At 31.1% G+C, this 17,968-nt stretch overlaps 1 protein-coding gene across 1 annotated transcript; it reads left to right on the top strand.

Moving 5' to 3' along the window:
* The first annotated feature begins 533 nt into the window (after window positions 1-533).
* Window positions 534-17,172, top strand: LOC149742624 (tetratricopeptide repeat protein 21B-like). The gene is made up of 32 exons (XM_089890982.1): window positions 534-689; window positions 1,036-1,165; window positions 1,426-1,536; window positions 1,943-2,109; window positions 2,335-2,465; window positions 3,193-3,345; window positions 3,632-3,746; window positions 3,970-4,038; window positions 4,154-4,270; window positions 4,565-4,753; window positions 5,288-5,485; window positions 5,934-6,063; window positions 6,253-6,410; window positions 6,567-6,705; window positions 7,029-7,108; window positions 7,408-7,467; window positions 7,589-7,696; window positions 7,800-7,870; window positions 7,922-7,994; window positions 9,231-9,341; window positions 9,405-9,524; window positions 9,691-9,828; window positions 10,090-10,266; window positions 11,234-11,347; window positions 11,956-12,048; window positions 13,524-13,669; window positions 14,274-14,429; window positions 14,744-14,915; window positions 15,306-15,401; window positions 15,709-15,837; window positions 16,336-16,456; window positions 16,868-17,172. Exons 1-32 carry the CDS (start codon window positions 663-665, stop codon window positions 17,011-17,013), a joined length of 3,945 nt encoding a protein of 1,314 aa, XP_089747108.1. The 5' UTR covers window positions 534-662; the 3' UTR covers window positions 17,014-17,172.
* The last annotated feature ends 796 nt before the right edge of the window (window positions 17,173-17,968 follow it).

The following is a 17,968-nucleotide window of genomic DNA, read 5'->3' as shown; positions in this document are numbered from 1 at the left end:
TCAGGCACTTTTTTTGCTTTAATTGATCATATAAAAGACTTTTTTTAAATTCGATAAAAACAGTGACTACTAAACGCCTATAAAACTGTCCACACTTATACAATCAGTCTGCTATAAACCAGAGCCATAAAAATAAAACTCCGCTTTTAGTGCTTTAAACCAAGTCGTATATACACCGAGTAGTCCAAGTGCCGTCTTTGTGTGTCCAAAATAGAGCAAGAGCGGTGACTGGAAATGGGTTTACACAAACTTGTTAGGTTTTGTTTGTGTTTTCCTTTGTAGAAGACGTAAAACAGCTTTTTATTTACCTTACCAAACATTTAAAAAAAAATTAGCTACATTAAATGACTAAAATGTCACAAATAAACCGCCTCTAGTTCCATTTTTTAACTTTTTTTTAACTTTTAAGTTTGTTTTTAAGCATAAGTTCTTTTGTAATTTACCGAAAAACATACATTTTTCCTATACCTACTGTATTGTTTTAGATCCTTCGTGGCTCTCTTGTTAAACATTCTGTTTTTATGTCTATGTTAAATTTTTAACCGCTTGAAATAACTACAAGCTAACAAATTTATTTTCCTCCAATTTGCGTTTTTGTCTTTACCAGAAAATTAGGTATACGCTTGATAACATTGATATATTTTCTCCACCTGTTATTAATTATGGCGAGTGAAGATCTAGAAACGCTGGTGGGTAAATATAATAAAAACAAATATCGGTGCTAGTGAAGTGTCTTCCCCCCAGGCCCCACCTTATTTGTTAACCACTAACCCCTATAATAACCACTTACTACTAACCCCTATAACCACTAACCCCCTAACCATCAACATCTAACCCCCAAAACCTAGAGGTTAGTGGTTAGCAAATAAGGTGGGGGGAGATTCTTCACTAGCACCCAAACAACAAATAAATAGTTTAAGAATGTTTTGCTTAAAATATTCAATTGAAAAACTTTTTTAACTGACTAGAACTTTTATTATAGAAGTTTAATTGGATACCACTTTTTTAAGCCTCAGTTTTTTTTGCGACTTTCAGGCAACATTGAACTATTACATGCTGGAGCATTGCTTCCGCCATGTTCAAATGGCTGCATTGGATGCTACAAGAAAGTTTGGCTCAGATCCTGTTCTTGTGTTTTATAAAGGATTAGCTATGTTAGCAGAAGGTATACTGTTTTTACAAAAACTAAAGTAATAATAATATTATCACATTAAATACATACTTGTGAAAACTATGTGTACCCACCAAGTACCATAAAACCTCCCCGGGCTTTAATTTTTTCTTGCTGTCTCATTGTGCACTGACACAGGCCTTTAGATATACTGGAAAGTGTTTGCTGATAGTTTTTATGTCACGTTTAAAATTCCTGACAGTAGAATTATTCACAAACATTTATTACGTTTTTAATTTTTTATTACTTTTTAGGAAGAGTTCATGAAAGTATGGCAGAAGTTGAAAGTATAAGAGACAAACCTAATCTTACTTTAGCTTCAAGTTTGCTTCTTTCAATTGCACAAAGCAAATTACCAAATGCTGGTAAGATGTGAAACTACATTATTACTGCTTTTATTGGTGGACAAATGTTAAATTACTGTGGAATGAAACTGGGTCGTATTTTTACTTCGAATTTTAATTTTTTAACGACATTTGCAATTTGCAATTTGATAAATATGTTTAAAGAATATTTTATTTGGCAACAGCCTAAATATTCAAATAAAAGCCTATGTCTTTGTAAAACTTGTAGCCAGTTATTGCCATAAAAAGCTGCCCCTTTAAAGTCATTTTCAAAAGTTCTGCCAACCCAGGTGAGCGGTCTCCAGTTTTTTGGTTTGGCCACCGGGCCTTTAGACCGGACATGTAGTTTTATTTATATTTATGTCTTATTTAACATACATTAGGTAATTGTACATATTACTGAAAACATGAATTTGTTTACTTGCAGATAATGATACTGTTGCTCAACTAAATGTAAAAATAAAAGAATCGAAAAGAAATGCAGCAGAATTTGATTTTTATCTTTATGTTGTTGTTCTTTGGTTTCTTGGTTCGTCAAAATTACTGAAAGATTCAGCTGAAAAATTGATCAAAAATTATCCTGAATTTAAACAAGTAAATTATGTTTGTATATTTTTGAAATAGTTTTTTGCATATAAAGAAGTAAAGGAGATATTAAATTGTTTTATATTTAATATTTATTTGTATAAAAACAAGTATATAGTTTTCTTGTCTTTTTTGATATATATATATTTTTGGTCAGTTTTATACTGCAAACTTTGTGCATAAACTCCAATATATTAAAAGGTTTTTCCAAACAATGTTTTAACTTATGTTCAGGGTCAGGTGTTAAAAGCATGGATTGACTTTACCAATGACAGAGGTGCTAACTTGAAAAAATCATTAAAATCACCCGATTCTAGTCTTGCTGACAACAATCAAGACCCAATGTGTTTGTTGGTTAAAACAAGGTACCTTGGACACAATAGAATTAATAATAAATTTGTTTGATTAGAGTTTTAAACAGTTTTAAATGCTACAGAAGCTGTGATAGCTAGTCACACAGTGTTACTATGAAACGAATTTGTTTAATTCATTCCTACATTTATGTTTAGGACACATAATGTCATATGTTGAAAAGTCAAATAACATCATTTATCTTTAAAATTTGTGTTGCATTATGACAACACGTATGACAAAATCTATTACTTCGTCCAACTTTCGAATGTAGAATTACGCAAAGCAATATTTTTTCGTCTTTATAGTTTTAACATAATAATTTATTCTAGTCAACGAGCAGTATTGAAATAAACCACCTTAACGCTGGATTACAACCAACATTAACAAATCTTGTTTCCAATTTTGGAGTTTTTTTAAAAACATCTGGCAGAGTAGTTTCAAACTTTTATTTATTCCATTCCTTGAATCTTTGTTAATGCTATATTATTCAGGGGAGTATCCAGGGATTTAAAAAGGGGGGGGAGGGCAGTCTCAAGTGTTTGCCTAGAAAATGGACACCTATAAAACATAACGTGCTCGATAAAAATATACCCTGACTGTATAAGTAAATAATCAACTTGTATAGGCTATGTATATATACCAATATGCCACTTATTTAGTTATTTTTAATTTTGGTGTTAAATAAATTTTTTAAACCAATTTATTGAAAGTGTTTTCCATGATTTTTTTTTTCTCCAGATTTTTTGCAAAACTGAAGAAATTTAAGCTTGCCATGGACTCAGTCAATCAAGCCATTATTTCATTTCCCAATTTCACACCAGCGTTACTTGAACGTGCAAGAATATATTTAGCTGTGCAGGACTGGGACCAAATGATGGAAACAATAGGAAGGTGGGAGTTTGAAATGTTTTAAAATTATCAAAACAAAGTTTATAGCAAGCAACTGTCATAGCATTTTGTTAACACTCTTCTGAACCATGTTATTCCCTGTGTATACATAAGGTTTGATGATGTAAAACTTATTACATGTGACACAGGAATATGTTTAAAGGTTCAGATTTTTAGAAAATGTAGAAAACAGGACTATAACAAATGGGTTTAATCATTTAATTTTTAGAAACTTTATCAAACTACTCGGCATCTTTATAAACTTTGTAATTTTATGTATGTATTGCAGATTGCTGGTAATTAATGCTCACTATCCAGAAGCACTACGAATGCAAATCCTGTATCTGCTTATTCATCAGGGGAAATATGCAGAAGCAGTTAACAGACTGGGTGAACTCATTCAAGTAATTCCTGTTTATCTCTCAACGATTAGGATTAATATATATATTATATTAGATGTAAAAACACAGACATAATGTTTCTTAACGTTTCGTGCATCAAAATTAACCAAGATTTTTTAATCTTTTTAAACATCGTTTTCAACCTAAAATTGAGTTTTAAAATAAAGGCACAAATTTATTTTTTTCTCAATTTTAACAAATTGTCTGATTATTTTATTGCTTTTAGGTTATTGATCGTTTTGAACCACAGAATTCTGAACTTTACTACACATCAGCCAAGCTATTTTCCACAATTGTAAGTAACATGTATATTTATAAACTGTAATTATGCGTTATTCAAAGTGTTTAAACTTAAACTAACTATTCATTTTTTCGGTTTTATTTTTTTTAAACTTAATATTACTTGACAGTGTGGGCGAAACCAGTCAATTATAAAACAAACATATACTTTGATTGAACGAGCTGTCAGTCTCGATTCCAGCAATGTAGATTATGCAAATGAGATGGGATTTCATTTGTATTTGATGGTGAGTTCATTATTTTAATAATATTTAAATGAAAATGATATGCACAATTACCTGACCTTTTAGCCTTATAATATTGGTAAAATAGCAAAATATTGGTTTCCTACATTATTTTGTGACTTTTCAGTTTATTTCCTTATACTTATATTAAAATATATTTACATAGTAGATGCACCTTGTTATGGTCATTTTTTTTCAAGAACTGATCTTTTAACCCACAAAGTAAGAATTTGTATACTCTCTCTGATGAAACCCCGTTAGAAAAAAAAACGTTCTTTGCAAATACAATACTTTTAGGGTCAAAGAAAAGATGCGATAAAATGTTACAGGAACGCAATGAACATTGATGAAAGTAGCATTGCTGCTTTACTTGGCATCCTACTTTGTCAACTTGATGAAAACAAAACATCAGGAGAATCTTATGATGATATAACTGAACAACTTGACTTTCTTATTCAACTACAGGATCCAAATAATATTGATCATGTATGGTATCTTTATACTGTATATTTTTTAAAGATATATTAGGTAAAAGTAGACATTTTTAGTGTCTAAATTTTTTTACATACAATCATGTATTTACGGTGTTGTACCTTACGTGAAAAATAAATGTAAACAACAAAAATTACTATATTTCGAGGTATAAAAAAATGGTAAACCCTAATTCTATTAAGTGTTCGTAGAAGATATTTTGCTAAAGACATAAATTCGTAATAGGTTTATTTAATAATAACCAGTTTTCCAGTGATTGCACAGCAAATGATTAATTTTAAACATTGAAAATATTGCGTCATACCTAAATATGAAGGGTAAATATATTATATACTATGTAACACAGCATGGTCTGTTGTTATTTGTAATTTTTTTAAATGTTATAATTTTTAATAAACTAAATATTTTTTTAAAGAAAGCATCTGTTTGAAAACTGTTACTGCCTTAAAAGTATTTTTAACCGTTTAGAAGAACTAATATCTTACTTTTCTGTCTTATCGACTTTTCTTTAAACGCTAATTTTTTCAGGAAATTTCTTATTTGAAAGCAGTTGTATCTCGAATGACTGGCTTGCCTCAACAAAAAGTGTTGAAACATTTATCTGATGCTGAGAATGTTCACACCAACACTCACCAAATGCTTCCAAGTGTCGAGTTTTTCACAAAGTTTAATCCGGACTTCAAACTCAACCTTGTTCGTGAGTTTTTGAAGATATCTCCGTCAGAGGTAAGCTTAAACTTGTGTGTTGTGTGTAGATATTTTATTGGACTATGGGGGTAGGTAATCTGCCTACCGACCAAGTTAAGATTCATAACTTTTTTGTATAGTAGGGTGGGGGAAGATGGGACACCTGTTTATTCTATTTTCCCGTCCAATTTGGTAGTAAACAAAGAAAAGTCAAAATATTATAAAACTATGCCTTCACAACTCCCTTTGACCGTTGTTAATTGTTTAAAACAAAATCAGGATATTTAGATATCATGTGCTAAAGGTGTTCCATCTTCCCCCATCCTACTATAATAATTGTGGAGCAAATATTTTCCCATTTTTAATTGATGTTTTTCAATTGAAATTTAATCTGTGGCATGGATTAATAACAGTTATCTTACTACTAACTGTCGTTTTTATTATCTTGTGTAAAAACATATTTATGATCATTATTCTTATGTTGTAGCCAATCAGACATGGTGAACCAATACCAGCTTCTTTAAGTAAATGTAAAAATATGTTGGATTCGATTACATTATATGTACCTGGACTGTTGGACGCATTGTATTTATCAGCTAAAGTGAAGTTTTTATCAGGTATTGCAAGATTCAGCTTATTTAATTGCTAAGTTCATTTAATACAGTACTGTATATTTTCTTGCCTAAACTTTGTCAAATTCAGTGAGGTCCTACAGTATTGTATCATACTGCCAAGAGATGGGATTAAAGCCAGAGTTTGTTTATTACCTTAATGCATTTTAAACAAAAGCATTAACAATATTGCAGGAGGTGCTGATGCTGCAGTCAGCACATTACAACAGTGTCTCAACCAAGATTCTACTTACGGAGATGCTTATTTGTTACTTGCACAAATACATCAACACAAAGGAAACCACACAGCAGCTTCTCAGTGCTTGGATTCAGCACTCAGTTACAATTTTGAGGTTTGAGTAATTTTATGTTGTTTATTGTGACAAATATTAACTTTAATTCTAGATTCTAAGGGGCATGTAAGACTTAGGAACTTTGTATGACCAATTGTTGTATGAGCTTTCCCTCTAACTTTCATTAGCACTAATGTAACTACATATATTTTTCAGGTGCGTCAACACCCACTTTATCATTTGATCAAAGCAGTTTCTCTTAAGCATTCAGGCAAAGTTGATGAAAGTATTCAAACTTTAAAGATGGCGCTTGCCATCCCAGGTGTAAAACATCCTTCATCTGCTCATAAACAAGGTCAATATTGTCAGGGTATAAATTAAAGGAATGTAAAGCTGTTATAAGACTTTACTTAAGAGAATAATGCTTTTCAAGCAGTCAATACTGTTTACATTAAAGCTGATTTTCCATGTCTGCCTTTAACATTTTGCCTTGTGTATAGTTTGTACAAGCTCACAAATATTTGTGATTTATGATTACAGTAAATTAATGGTGACATTTAATTATTTTGTCACTTATAGATGTTAGGGTCATGCTTATTCAAAGCATTGTGTTTTTTGACATTTTACCCAAGTTAATAATTTTATGAATATTTTATAAAATTTTGTTTAACTTTGCAGGAGGCAAAGTTGTTGAATCTGGTGATCGAGTTTCCATTTTTCTAGAACTGGCTGAAGTACATTTGGCAAATAACGAACAAGTTAGTCAAATGAATACTCATATATGTTGGAACATTACATACAAGTTGATACAACCCTTTGTTTTCACATTTTGTGCCGTTAACTGGTTTAAAAAATAATCAAAATTTTAAGTTAAATATTGTTTATGTGTTACAACATTTGTGAAGGTTTTCTGAAACTTATGTGCAAATATTTGTTGTTCATGCCTTTCTTTCAATTGAATTCATCATTTCTTAATTTAAATTGTGATAATTCAATTTTTTAGACGGGCTAGTTTATTGTTTTTGACGCATATTTTATTTATTCCATTAAATTTTAGCATGAAGCTGCAAAAGTAATGCAAGATGCTCTAACTGCATTCCGTGGAACCCCGGAAGAGGTTAGCTTAAGTAAATATTACAACATGCAAATAAAATATCATTTTGTAATATATACCTTTTTATGTTACTTTAAAATAAATTTCTAGTTCGTTAAATTACCATGGTAATATATTCTTTTAGATGCGAGTGATCGTGGCAAATGCTGATCTTTCTGTACATAGAGGTGACATTGAACATGCGATAACAATGTTAAGAAGCATCACACCAGACCAACCCTACCATGTTCAGGTACAACTTAATAACAATTATCATGTATTTATGTGTTTATGTTGAATCTTATCAAATCATAGCTTAAACTGGTTTATTTTAATTTGACTAATTTTTAAAACAGGCCAAACAGAAATTAGCGCAAATTTATCTTCATGACAAGAAAGATAAAAAGTTGTTCATCAGTTGCTACAGGTAAGGATTTGTTTAAATTAGTAACAACATGTAAAACATACAAGTCCACAGGGAGCTTGTACAAATAGATCCAACACCATCTGCTTGTCTATTGCTTGGAGATGCTTACATGAGCATACAAGAGGTAATGTATAATTTCATATGGTTATATGTAATAATGGTAGTGTTGGATTTTTTAATATGCAGTCATTTGTATGCACAAAATTTGCTTGCTATATATTTGTTAATAAAATTACTTAATATGAATAACTATGGTTAATGGTTTTGGATCGTGAGTCGTCTAAACCAAAGTAAGTATATACCAAGTAAGAAAAACAAAACAATTATAAAAAATGACTCTTGTTTTCACATTGTCTTGCCCCTGTGACATCATATTCCACCACTTTGGATCTTCCACCCCACCATTGCGTGAAGCTGGGGTTGGTTTCAATGTTTTTATTATAAATAATTTTGGAAGAACTAAAGTTGAAAACATTTATCATTGCATTTAAAAATTTTGGTAATAACATTTGCTACAAGTTTTATTAAGTAAGTAGAATATCTACTGTTTGTGGGGTTTTCTAAAAGTACAGTACATATTTTGTATATGTGTACCTGCATGTACTTCCTTCAACATATCGCAATGTGAAGTCTTTTATTGCATGGTCATAATTTAATCGTAAATTAGTGTAACAAATTTTGTTCCACCTTAAAAATTCAAACATCTTTAAAAAAAATGACTGTACAAAACTTAACCAACATATTAAGATTAAAAAAAATTCTACTCTTTGTGGGGTTTACAAACCAAATCTAAATTGTGTTTTTTTTTCAAAAGTACAGTACAAACCTACTGTATCTGCATATACATGCCTTCATGGGCATCGATTTTTAAATAGTTTTTGTCATTTTTCGGGTGCACCAATTTTCGCAAGACAACATGCGTATTTACTATGACCTCATGGCCATAGGTCATTGGATTTGTGCTGCGCATGTAATTCGGCTTTCCTTGCATGGTCACCATTTAGTTGTAAATTAGCGTAACAACTGTTGTTACACTTTCAAAATTAATATATCAACGTATTTGAAAATTTTAAGTAATGATTTTGTTTATATAATCAACATATAAGGTTTTAAAATAATCTACTGTTTGTGGGATTTACGGAACATATCCAGTGTTTTAAAATGTGGTGAAATAACTGAAACACACCTCCAATGGTTGCAACACCAATCACCAAAGCTTCTAAATCCTATTGAGTTCAGTTTTTAATGTTTCATAAGAATTTTGCTATTTCTCATGTCCATGCACTTAAGCAGTTCCTTTACATTACAGATAAAAGTTTCAGTCATGTGTACCTTGTTCTAAAATATTGTCATATTTCAGCCAAGAGAAGCAATTGAAGTTTATGAACAAGCTTTGAAACAAAACCCTTCAGATGCTGGACTTGCTAACAAGATTGGACAAGCTCTTATTAAAACTCATGATTTTAAAAAGGTTGAAACTATTTACCTTTTATTTTTCCACAGTCAATTCTAACATGTCCCAATTTCATGGCAGGCAATTGCTTATTATGAAACAGCTATGAAAACTGGAAAACAAACCAATATGAAATTTGAGCTTGCGGATTTGTTAATTCAACTGAAACATTACAATAAAGCAGAAAGAGTTCTTTTACAGGTTAAATTTTTAAATTTTATTGTTTTTTTATTATTTTTAAACCAAGTTTTTATTATATGTTGTATAACGTATATAATGTTCTATAAACATATGATAAAATGAAAAAAATTAACCAAAGTCCAAGTGAATGTATGTAGTTAACTGAGCCATGTTTACATATCACCAGGTGTCACAGGACGATGGTGGTGAACTCGATTCTGCGATGAATGAAACACGCCGGTTGTTGCTTCTTGCGTCGCTGCATGAACAAACCGGACGTCATGCTGATCAACTTGATGCACTCACCCAAGCAAGAGACACACAGGTAATTCTAGGAATACCGGACCTAATTACCAGCATAATATGGTTGCACTTTTAGGTGGATTTTACACGCTTGATTAGTATTTGAGTTTACGGTGTTTCACTTAATTTGAATATTTCCTGCAAGAAATCTAGGTTTAATATTGAAATAAACAAAATGAGACGAAACAATTTAACAACAATAGTTATTGCAGAGACACACTGTTTTAGTTAATGTAATTTATTATTTTGTCCAGTAACAATGGAATTTGTTATTTCTCTCCAGGCTCGTGTTTTAAAACGAATTCAAGTGGAACAACCCGATGCTGTTGTTGACCAGAAAGCATTAGCTGCTAGTATCTGTTGTAAGATGGCTAAACATTGTCAAATACATGAGAATGATATACAACAAGCTATCAAATATCATAAGGAGGCATTAATATATGATGAAACAGATTCAAAGGTGATTTACAGATAATCAATGATTTATTGAACATTGTTCAACCATAACTGATTTTTTTGTTACCGCTAAATCGCTTTAAAGCTGTTCATATTTTTAACAAAAATTACATTTTTAACACTTTCGGCGCCGCACTGATTTGAACAATCGGACACTGGGTGCCGCACGAATTTTGAATTTTATTAAATTTTAAATACGCCATGAATTGCAATTGAAAGTTGCAAATTATACAACAGTAAGCAACAGGAATCCAAGAAACAGTGACATATCCATGTTATCCCGTTTGTGTGGACGTATAACATCACTACCAATGTATCCATAACTTCACTTTTCTTCAGAGCCGTAAGAATAAGAATTGGACAAAACAAAACTTCACAACATCATAATTGTAATGATCAGACACTAAATCATTGAAGTTTGAACCATTATCCGTAATTATTCCAGCAGTGGCAGCAGTGAAACATTGTAAACTAGTAATATTGCGTAAAATATACTTGAAATCGTCAGAAACAGCTGATCGCAGAGTCACAAGCTAATTGGTCAAAAATAACGTAATCTCAAAGCAGACGTTCGCATTTAGTCTCAATGCAGCCTAGATCGAGCGTACGTATATATACGTGGTTTACTATTAGTTTAAATGCAACGCGGCACTCGTAACAATGAAAAAATAGTAAAACGTATATATACGTGTGATGGCACCGCGAACCATTGTTACTTAAACGTATATATACGTTAATTGGCGCCGAAAGTGTTAATCACAATTTGCAAATTGATTTGCAAATAATCCACATTTTAGGGTTTCACCCTCCAATTCTAACTGTCCTTGGTTAATCAGAGCAATATGGCTGCTTCATTCATTTTTATTTTTTGTGACTGTGCACCAAAATCATATTTTTTGAAATGATCCAAATAACTAGTACATATATATTGTATAAAAATAATTTATATCTTAATTTGTCTTTACTTTTAGATAATGTTGGACCTTGCAAAACTATTTATATCATCTGGTGATTTGGATGCTTGTCAACAATATTGTATGCAAGTGTTAAGAACATCAAACAATAATGAGGACCAAGCAAGCATGGTAAATATACAGAATTATTTATGTTTACCATAATGGGTTTAAACGTTATACTTATTATTGAATGAATATAACTTACTTACTCCTCACATGGCCGGAAAACGACAGTTGTTATCACACGGGTTTAACACCTCGTGCGAGCTTACGAGTTACCATGTATGTTACTTTGTGGGTGATTATTTTTTGGGTAATTATTTTTTTAGTTTTTTTTTATGCGATAATTTGGATTCATGATAATTTGGACAACCCATTAGTGACCACTGGGTTGAAGCAATTGCCGTTAAGTGTCTTGCCCAAGCACACATGCGCCCACAATGGCGGCAGCGATTATTTATAATGTTTGATGATTGTATTTTTCTGTTATTTTATGATGTATTTTTGTTGTTTAATGCTTCTTTATTACACTGACTAGAAGATAGAAGATAAATAAGTTTGTTGCCAAGAGGGGACTGTAACTACTTCTAGGTTAAACATTTGTAGGAATAGGTGAAATATTTGGTTTAGCTGTAACATATTCTCATATTTTTATGCTTTTACTTTATTATTTTAATTATTAGTTGCTGGGAGTTCAGTGTACTTGATTTAACAACTTAACACGTAATTGATTTCAGATGATGGCAGATGTGATGTTTAATAAAAACCAATATAACGACGCTATATATCATTATGAACAACTTTTGAAGGCAAGACCCGACCATTACGAGGTTATTATAAATATTATATTTGAGTAAACTGCATATTGTCTCACATAACTTGTATACAAATAAATTATTTACATATGGAATAAACAAGTATAGTAGGGTGGGGGAAGATGGGACACTTTGTCAGACGAGCCTTTTTGTTAATTTTCTTTTTACGGACCCCCATTTAATGATAATCAGGAAAATAAGGTTACAGAATTATTCGACAGTATTATCACGACTTTATAAAACGCGCGTCAAAGCTGATTACTGTCTTTAAATATTAAAAAAATATGTAAAATAGAAACAGTATACTTTGAACAGGTAAAAAAATGCGAAATAGTAAGGTGCTATTTTTTAATGCTCGCTAAATCATAGTAAAGCCGATGAATTTTTTTTGTTTGCGTGTGCAAACGATTAAACTAGTTTCATAGCTTCATAAAACAACCTTGAATATTTCGTACAGTTTGATTTTGTCTCATCAAACTAGTTTTAGTTTTGTAAAAAAACACTGAGATTAAGCATAAAGAAAATAGGCAGGGGTCAATATGACTTTAATTTGAGATAAAAACAACAACAAAAATATCGGTTTAACGTTATATATATGAAGTTTACATGGCAAAGAAACTAGCACAGCCTGTTAAACTCGGTAGGTTAACTACAAGTTGCAGAATACTGCTAATGTAAATATATTTTAATTTAGAGTTCCATCTTCCCCCACATTGAAGTTTTGTATGTTTTCATTGCCAAACTTTGAAAGATTTGCTTTTAATTTAGTAATTTATACCTCAGGGGATATTCAACTATAAGATACTGATATAATAAAAATATAATATTTTGAAAATATATTCAAAATTTGGTCATTTGCACTTGGTAATAATTTATAGGAAGTGGCTTGTGCCAATAACATAGTAGTAATACCCAATTTGTGGCAAAAATAAAAACTTTATCAATAGTTATAATCAATTTTCTGTTGTTACAAGTTAATATACGCTTGTAGGATACAATTTTTATCCATTGATGTTCGAACATTACCCATTGTCGTTCTAACAATACCAATTGTTATGCAATAATGTAATGTATTGGTAACATGTTAAAAACTATAGCAGTAGGCCGGAGTAGGGCAAGAAAAAGATTGTTTGGACTTAATTTTCAAAGCGTACAGTATTATTTCGTGTTATTTACGTATATTCATATTTATAAATACACTTAATAATCAAAATTAACAATGATTTCAAACTGTCCCATCTTATCCTGTGTGTTTTCGAATTTGTAAAATTTCAGTTGTTGTGCGGAAAGTTAAATAACTCCTCGTGTGTTTTATTATATTATAATAAATTGGTGTCAATTCATAAAGGAATGATAGTACTAATTCGTGGTATTACCAAAAAACCGCCATCTATTTTGATTTTGGAAATATTTGGCAATATGTGCTTAAGTGTCTTATCTTCCCCCATTGTACTATATATTATTCTACTTTTTTTTCATGATTATAACAGGCACTTGCCAGATTGATTGGCCTCCTTCATAGAAGAGGTCAACTACGCGATACTCCTCGATATTTAGAACTTGCAAAAGTTAAAGTTGGCGAAGGGAAAGTAGATATGGATGCTGGATATCAATATTGTAAAGGTTTATATGAATGGTGAGTTCATGTATGGAGTTTTGAATGGAATGAGAATGAATCTGCTTTAGTGACGTCAGCAGAGAGTAGTGATGAAGGGACAAAATCACTTTGTATTCTTAATTTCATAATTTAGTAATGTTTCCCTTTCAAAATGATCTTTTTTGAAGGATATTTTTATTTTTTTATTGGATGTAGCCACCCTGGTTCTCAAACAATGAAATTGCGTATTCTGTGGCGTCTAAATGTTCTACTATGATTATTTGATTCATGGATTGCTGCAGTTTAAAGTTGTCCCTCATTTGATTTGTTTAATTGCCAGCAAACTGTTCCACTGTAATTGTGCAAGCAATGTTAAGTGTATTTTATTCGGGACGAATAAATTAAAAATTTTTTTGGTGGGGGGAACCAATTTATTCTTATAACCACCCCTCTTCCTGTCTGCCGCTGCTACTGCTGTATTGTATACTTACAAAAATGTACGAAATAAAATTTGGAAAACTGGGTTATCAAAACTTGGCTATTATTTTATTCCTAATGTTTCTTGTTTGCAATAAAGTTAAGAATTTTGCTTTAGGATAAAAACTATTGCTTGCCTGACATTACATAACTTCCTTCTTACAAGGTATTGTGGGAAAACTCGTTCAGCTGTTGAAATGTTCAACATGGCACGATGTGACTCAGAATGGAATGAAAAAGCTGTCGAGAACATGATTCGAATTTGTTTAAATCCTGACAAATCTACTTTGGGTGGGGAAGCTTTCGAAAGTTTGCAGGGAAGGTAAAAACCTGTTTTGATTAAGAATTTAATGATAATTACGTTTTTGGTATTTAGTGTCTCAATATTTATAATCGCAAAGCACAATGTAAGTGTAAAATTGTGTCATCTTTAACTATTAGGTATGCACCAATACCTGTGTTTTATTTTAGTTTGTTATGCATTCAGTTCTTTCTTAGTGTTCGCTGTGTGTAACATTTATAAATCTCATATATTTATATCACATAAAGGTAATGAAACCTTTACCAATATAACACTGGTGTATGTCCTTTGATTCGTTTGTAGTGTCTATGACTTACTTCTTTTTTATTCCACAGTGGTGAAAATGATAATAATGCAATATCCACTGCTGAAAGATTGATCAAAGAATTCAAATCAAGTGATTCGTTGAAAGTCCAAGTGCTTGAGAATCTTGTGTTGATTGCAACCAAGAACAAAACGAATATCGAGCGAGCATTATCTTCGTTTGTCAACATGGGGCAGACAAAGGTCGCCATTTTATTATTTAAGTAAAAATTTGGTTAAATACAGGGCATTCTTCCTGTTTTATGCTAAAGTGAAATATACAACTCCAATTTCATACAGTTATATCTTTATACCTACATCAATTTTAAATATATACTCTGTAGATCATATTACATATGATTCAGTTATTATCATAAGATTCTAGTAACATGAAAACGAATAAATATTTAATTAAATATATTGTACAAATATATTGTCAAAATAACAGATGTATGAAGCACATCTTCCGATGCATATGTCTAAGAAAGCTGACAAATGGTGTTTGGCTAACCTGGATTTTGGATTTTGTTTTATTTGCTGTTATTTCTTTTGTTCATCACAAACCTTTCATTACAACTTATTATTTAATTTCAGAAAGATTATGTTCCTGCTATTGTAGGAATGGCAGTTGCCTATGTTATGCTGAAACAAACTCCTAAAGCAAGAAACCAACTCAAGAGAGTTGCAAAGGTATATGTGTAAAAATTTGAAAAACTTTGTTAGCATTATAAGACAAATCTTAGATACCTAACTGAACAAACATGTATATCAATGCTTTTGAATAATATAAAAGACTGTTATCAGAATGATAAAAATAAAGTAATGGGCTAAATCGAACCAAAAAACCCAGATCTTTTGACTATGATGTAGGCTGAATCCATATAGAAATATAAAATTGTAAAATTTTGAACGTATACTGACATTTTCCCTTTAGTAAGTCTGTACTTTTTTTTAACAGAGGTACTCTCTATTATAATGTTTAAACAAATGTTTTTAGATGCAATGGACTTCTGAAGAAGCTGATGAGTTCGAGCATGCGTGGTTATTACTTGCTGATATTTACATACAAGCTTCAAAGTATGACATGGCAACAGAGCTGCTTAAAAAGTGTCTTGAACATAACAAGGTACGTTTGTATTTTAATTAAAGTCCATTAACTCATGAAACAGTCATCTCAAAGTTGCATCGCAATTCGCAACTTATAATTACATCATTCTGTACTATTATGTATTTCTGTCAAAAAGAACATTCGTGTTATACCTATCAATACACTCGGTTCATTTGTTATAACATTGCCCTGTCAGTGTCCTGCCATTTTTAAAAACTTATTTTAGTTATACATGATAAGTTGGTAAAGAATTTGACATTTGAGTCACATGTTTTACTTAAAACTTTAAAAGTTATTAAATTGTCGAGAGCCAATAACTTATGGGTACTTAATTAACAATAGGCCAACAGCTTATGGAAGAGTTTTCACAAAACAGATTCAGGGAATTCAAGAGCCATTATTGTTTATTGCAAAACATTTATGACCAGAATGGCTCATGTGACAATGATATATAGTGTTAACATTAAAACTTATCATATCAGCTTATAACACTTTTATCCACACATTTTTCTGCAGTCTTGCTGCAAAGCTTATGAGTATACAGGATTCATATATGAAAAGCAAATGTCGTACAAAGATGCTGCAACTCATTATGAGAAGGCTTGGGAGTATAGCAACCAGAGTGACCCCGTGATTGGTAACATTTTACTTTTGTTGTTTTGTTTTGTAACAGTACTGAATCAGTACTACTGATAACCTGTTTTTTTGTAGTTATAAAATAATAGATATTTTAAATGTTATTAATATATGTTCTTATATTTAGTAATGTTCCCTTTAAAAAACATTGCTGGTATCAGCCCCCAAAGACAAGTTTTAGATGATGCATTGTGAAGAACAGCATACAAAATTCTTACAATAATATAATAAAATGGTTAAGTCCCCAAAGTTAGAATTCTTACACAAAAAGTGGTATTTTTTAGTGAGTGTGTAATATGTAGTTACGCTTGTCGTTTTCTAGCCACGTGAGGATAAAGCAAGTTACATTCATTCACTTATTTTTAACTATTAACTTGTATATAAAGACTTTATAAACCAAATCATATTTCAGGTTACAAATTAGCGTTTAACTACTTAAAGGCAAAACGCAATGCTGATGCAATTGATATAGCTCATAAAGTTCTTGCAACAAATCCAAACTATCCGCGAATGAAGAAAGAAATATTAGATAAAGCACGAGCTACAATTCGTGTCTAGTGGATGTGGAAAATATGTGCAGTTTATAAACTGCTTTTATAATGTTCGTATTTGTTCTTTTTATGTAGAATCACTTTAAAGTTGTTTGTTTTTATGTTTCTTTACTAACATGTGCTTTCGTATACATAATACATCTAGTTCTTTATTAAACCTTATAAATGTCTGATAAATTTATTGGAAGTTTTAAAATTTATACATGTTATACATTCAAAGCAGTTTAAAAAACTCAAAGCAGATGCACTAGCTAGAAATGTTAAGTCTTAACATCTAAATCATAATTGAAATAAATTGCTGCTTTAGTACAAACACAGACATCATATACCATCCCATACTTGGGGCATCATGTATCGTGAATTAATAGGAAAGTTATAAGCAGCACAGTAGAGTATAGTGACTAGTTGTAATGAAAACTGTTCAGTGTCTTCCAAGAACATACTCATCCTAAAACCTACTAACTGATGTTACAGCTCGCGTTTTGAACCCGTGTTATGCAAATATGATTAAATAGTATTTATATATTTAATATATACATATCAGCTTTATATACAACTGGCTGAAATACATTTAATGCAGTTCTGTAATCAAACAGTGAATAACCATACAGTGGGAAAGAAACATTGGATTGATGAATATTGTTTAATAAAATCAAAATGTACATAAGGTTAACTAGATAGTGAGCAAAATAAAATAAAAATATCTCATTACTGAACACAAACATAACATGAAACTTGCTAAATAGTTTTAACCGTACTTTACTGAAGGTACATATTTCTTAGTTTTTCTCTTATTTTATCAATATTAAAATCAGCATTGGAGTCAAATTTAAGACTATCATATAACAACTGCTGGCTTTCAGAGAGTAAATTATATGTAAAGTTAAAGTTTGTGTTATTTGTTTGTGTTAGTAGATTACCCTCTGAACTGCTAGCAACAGGCACCCTACCCCCACTGCTGC

This window comes from Ciona robusta, chromosome 1, assembly GCF_009617815.1.
Source record: "Ciona robusta chromosome 1, ASM961781v2".
Lineage (NCBI taxonomy): Eukaryota > Metazoa > Chordata > Ascidiacea > Phlebobranchia > Cionidae > Ciona > Ciona robusta.
This window is presented reverse-complemented; position numbering and strand designations above follow the sequence as displayed.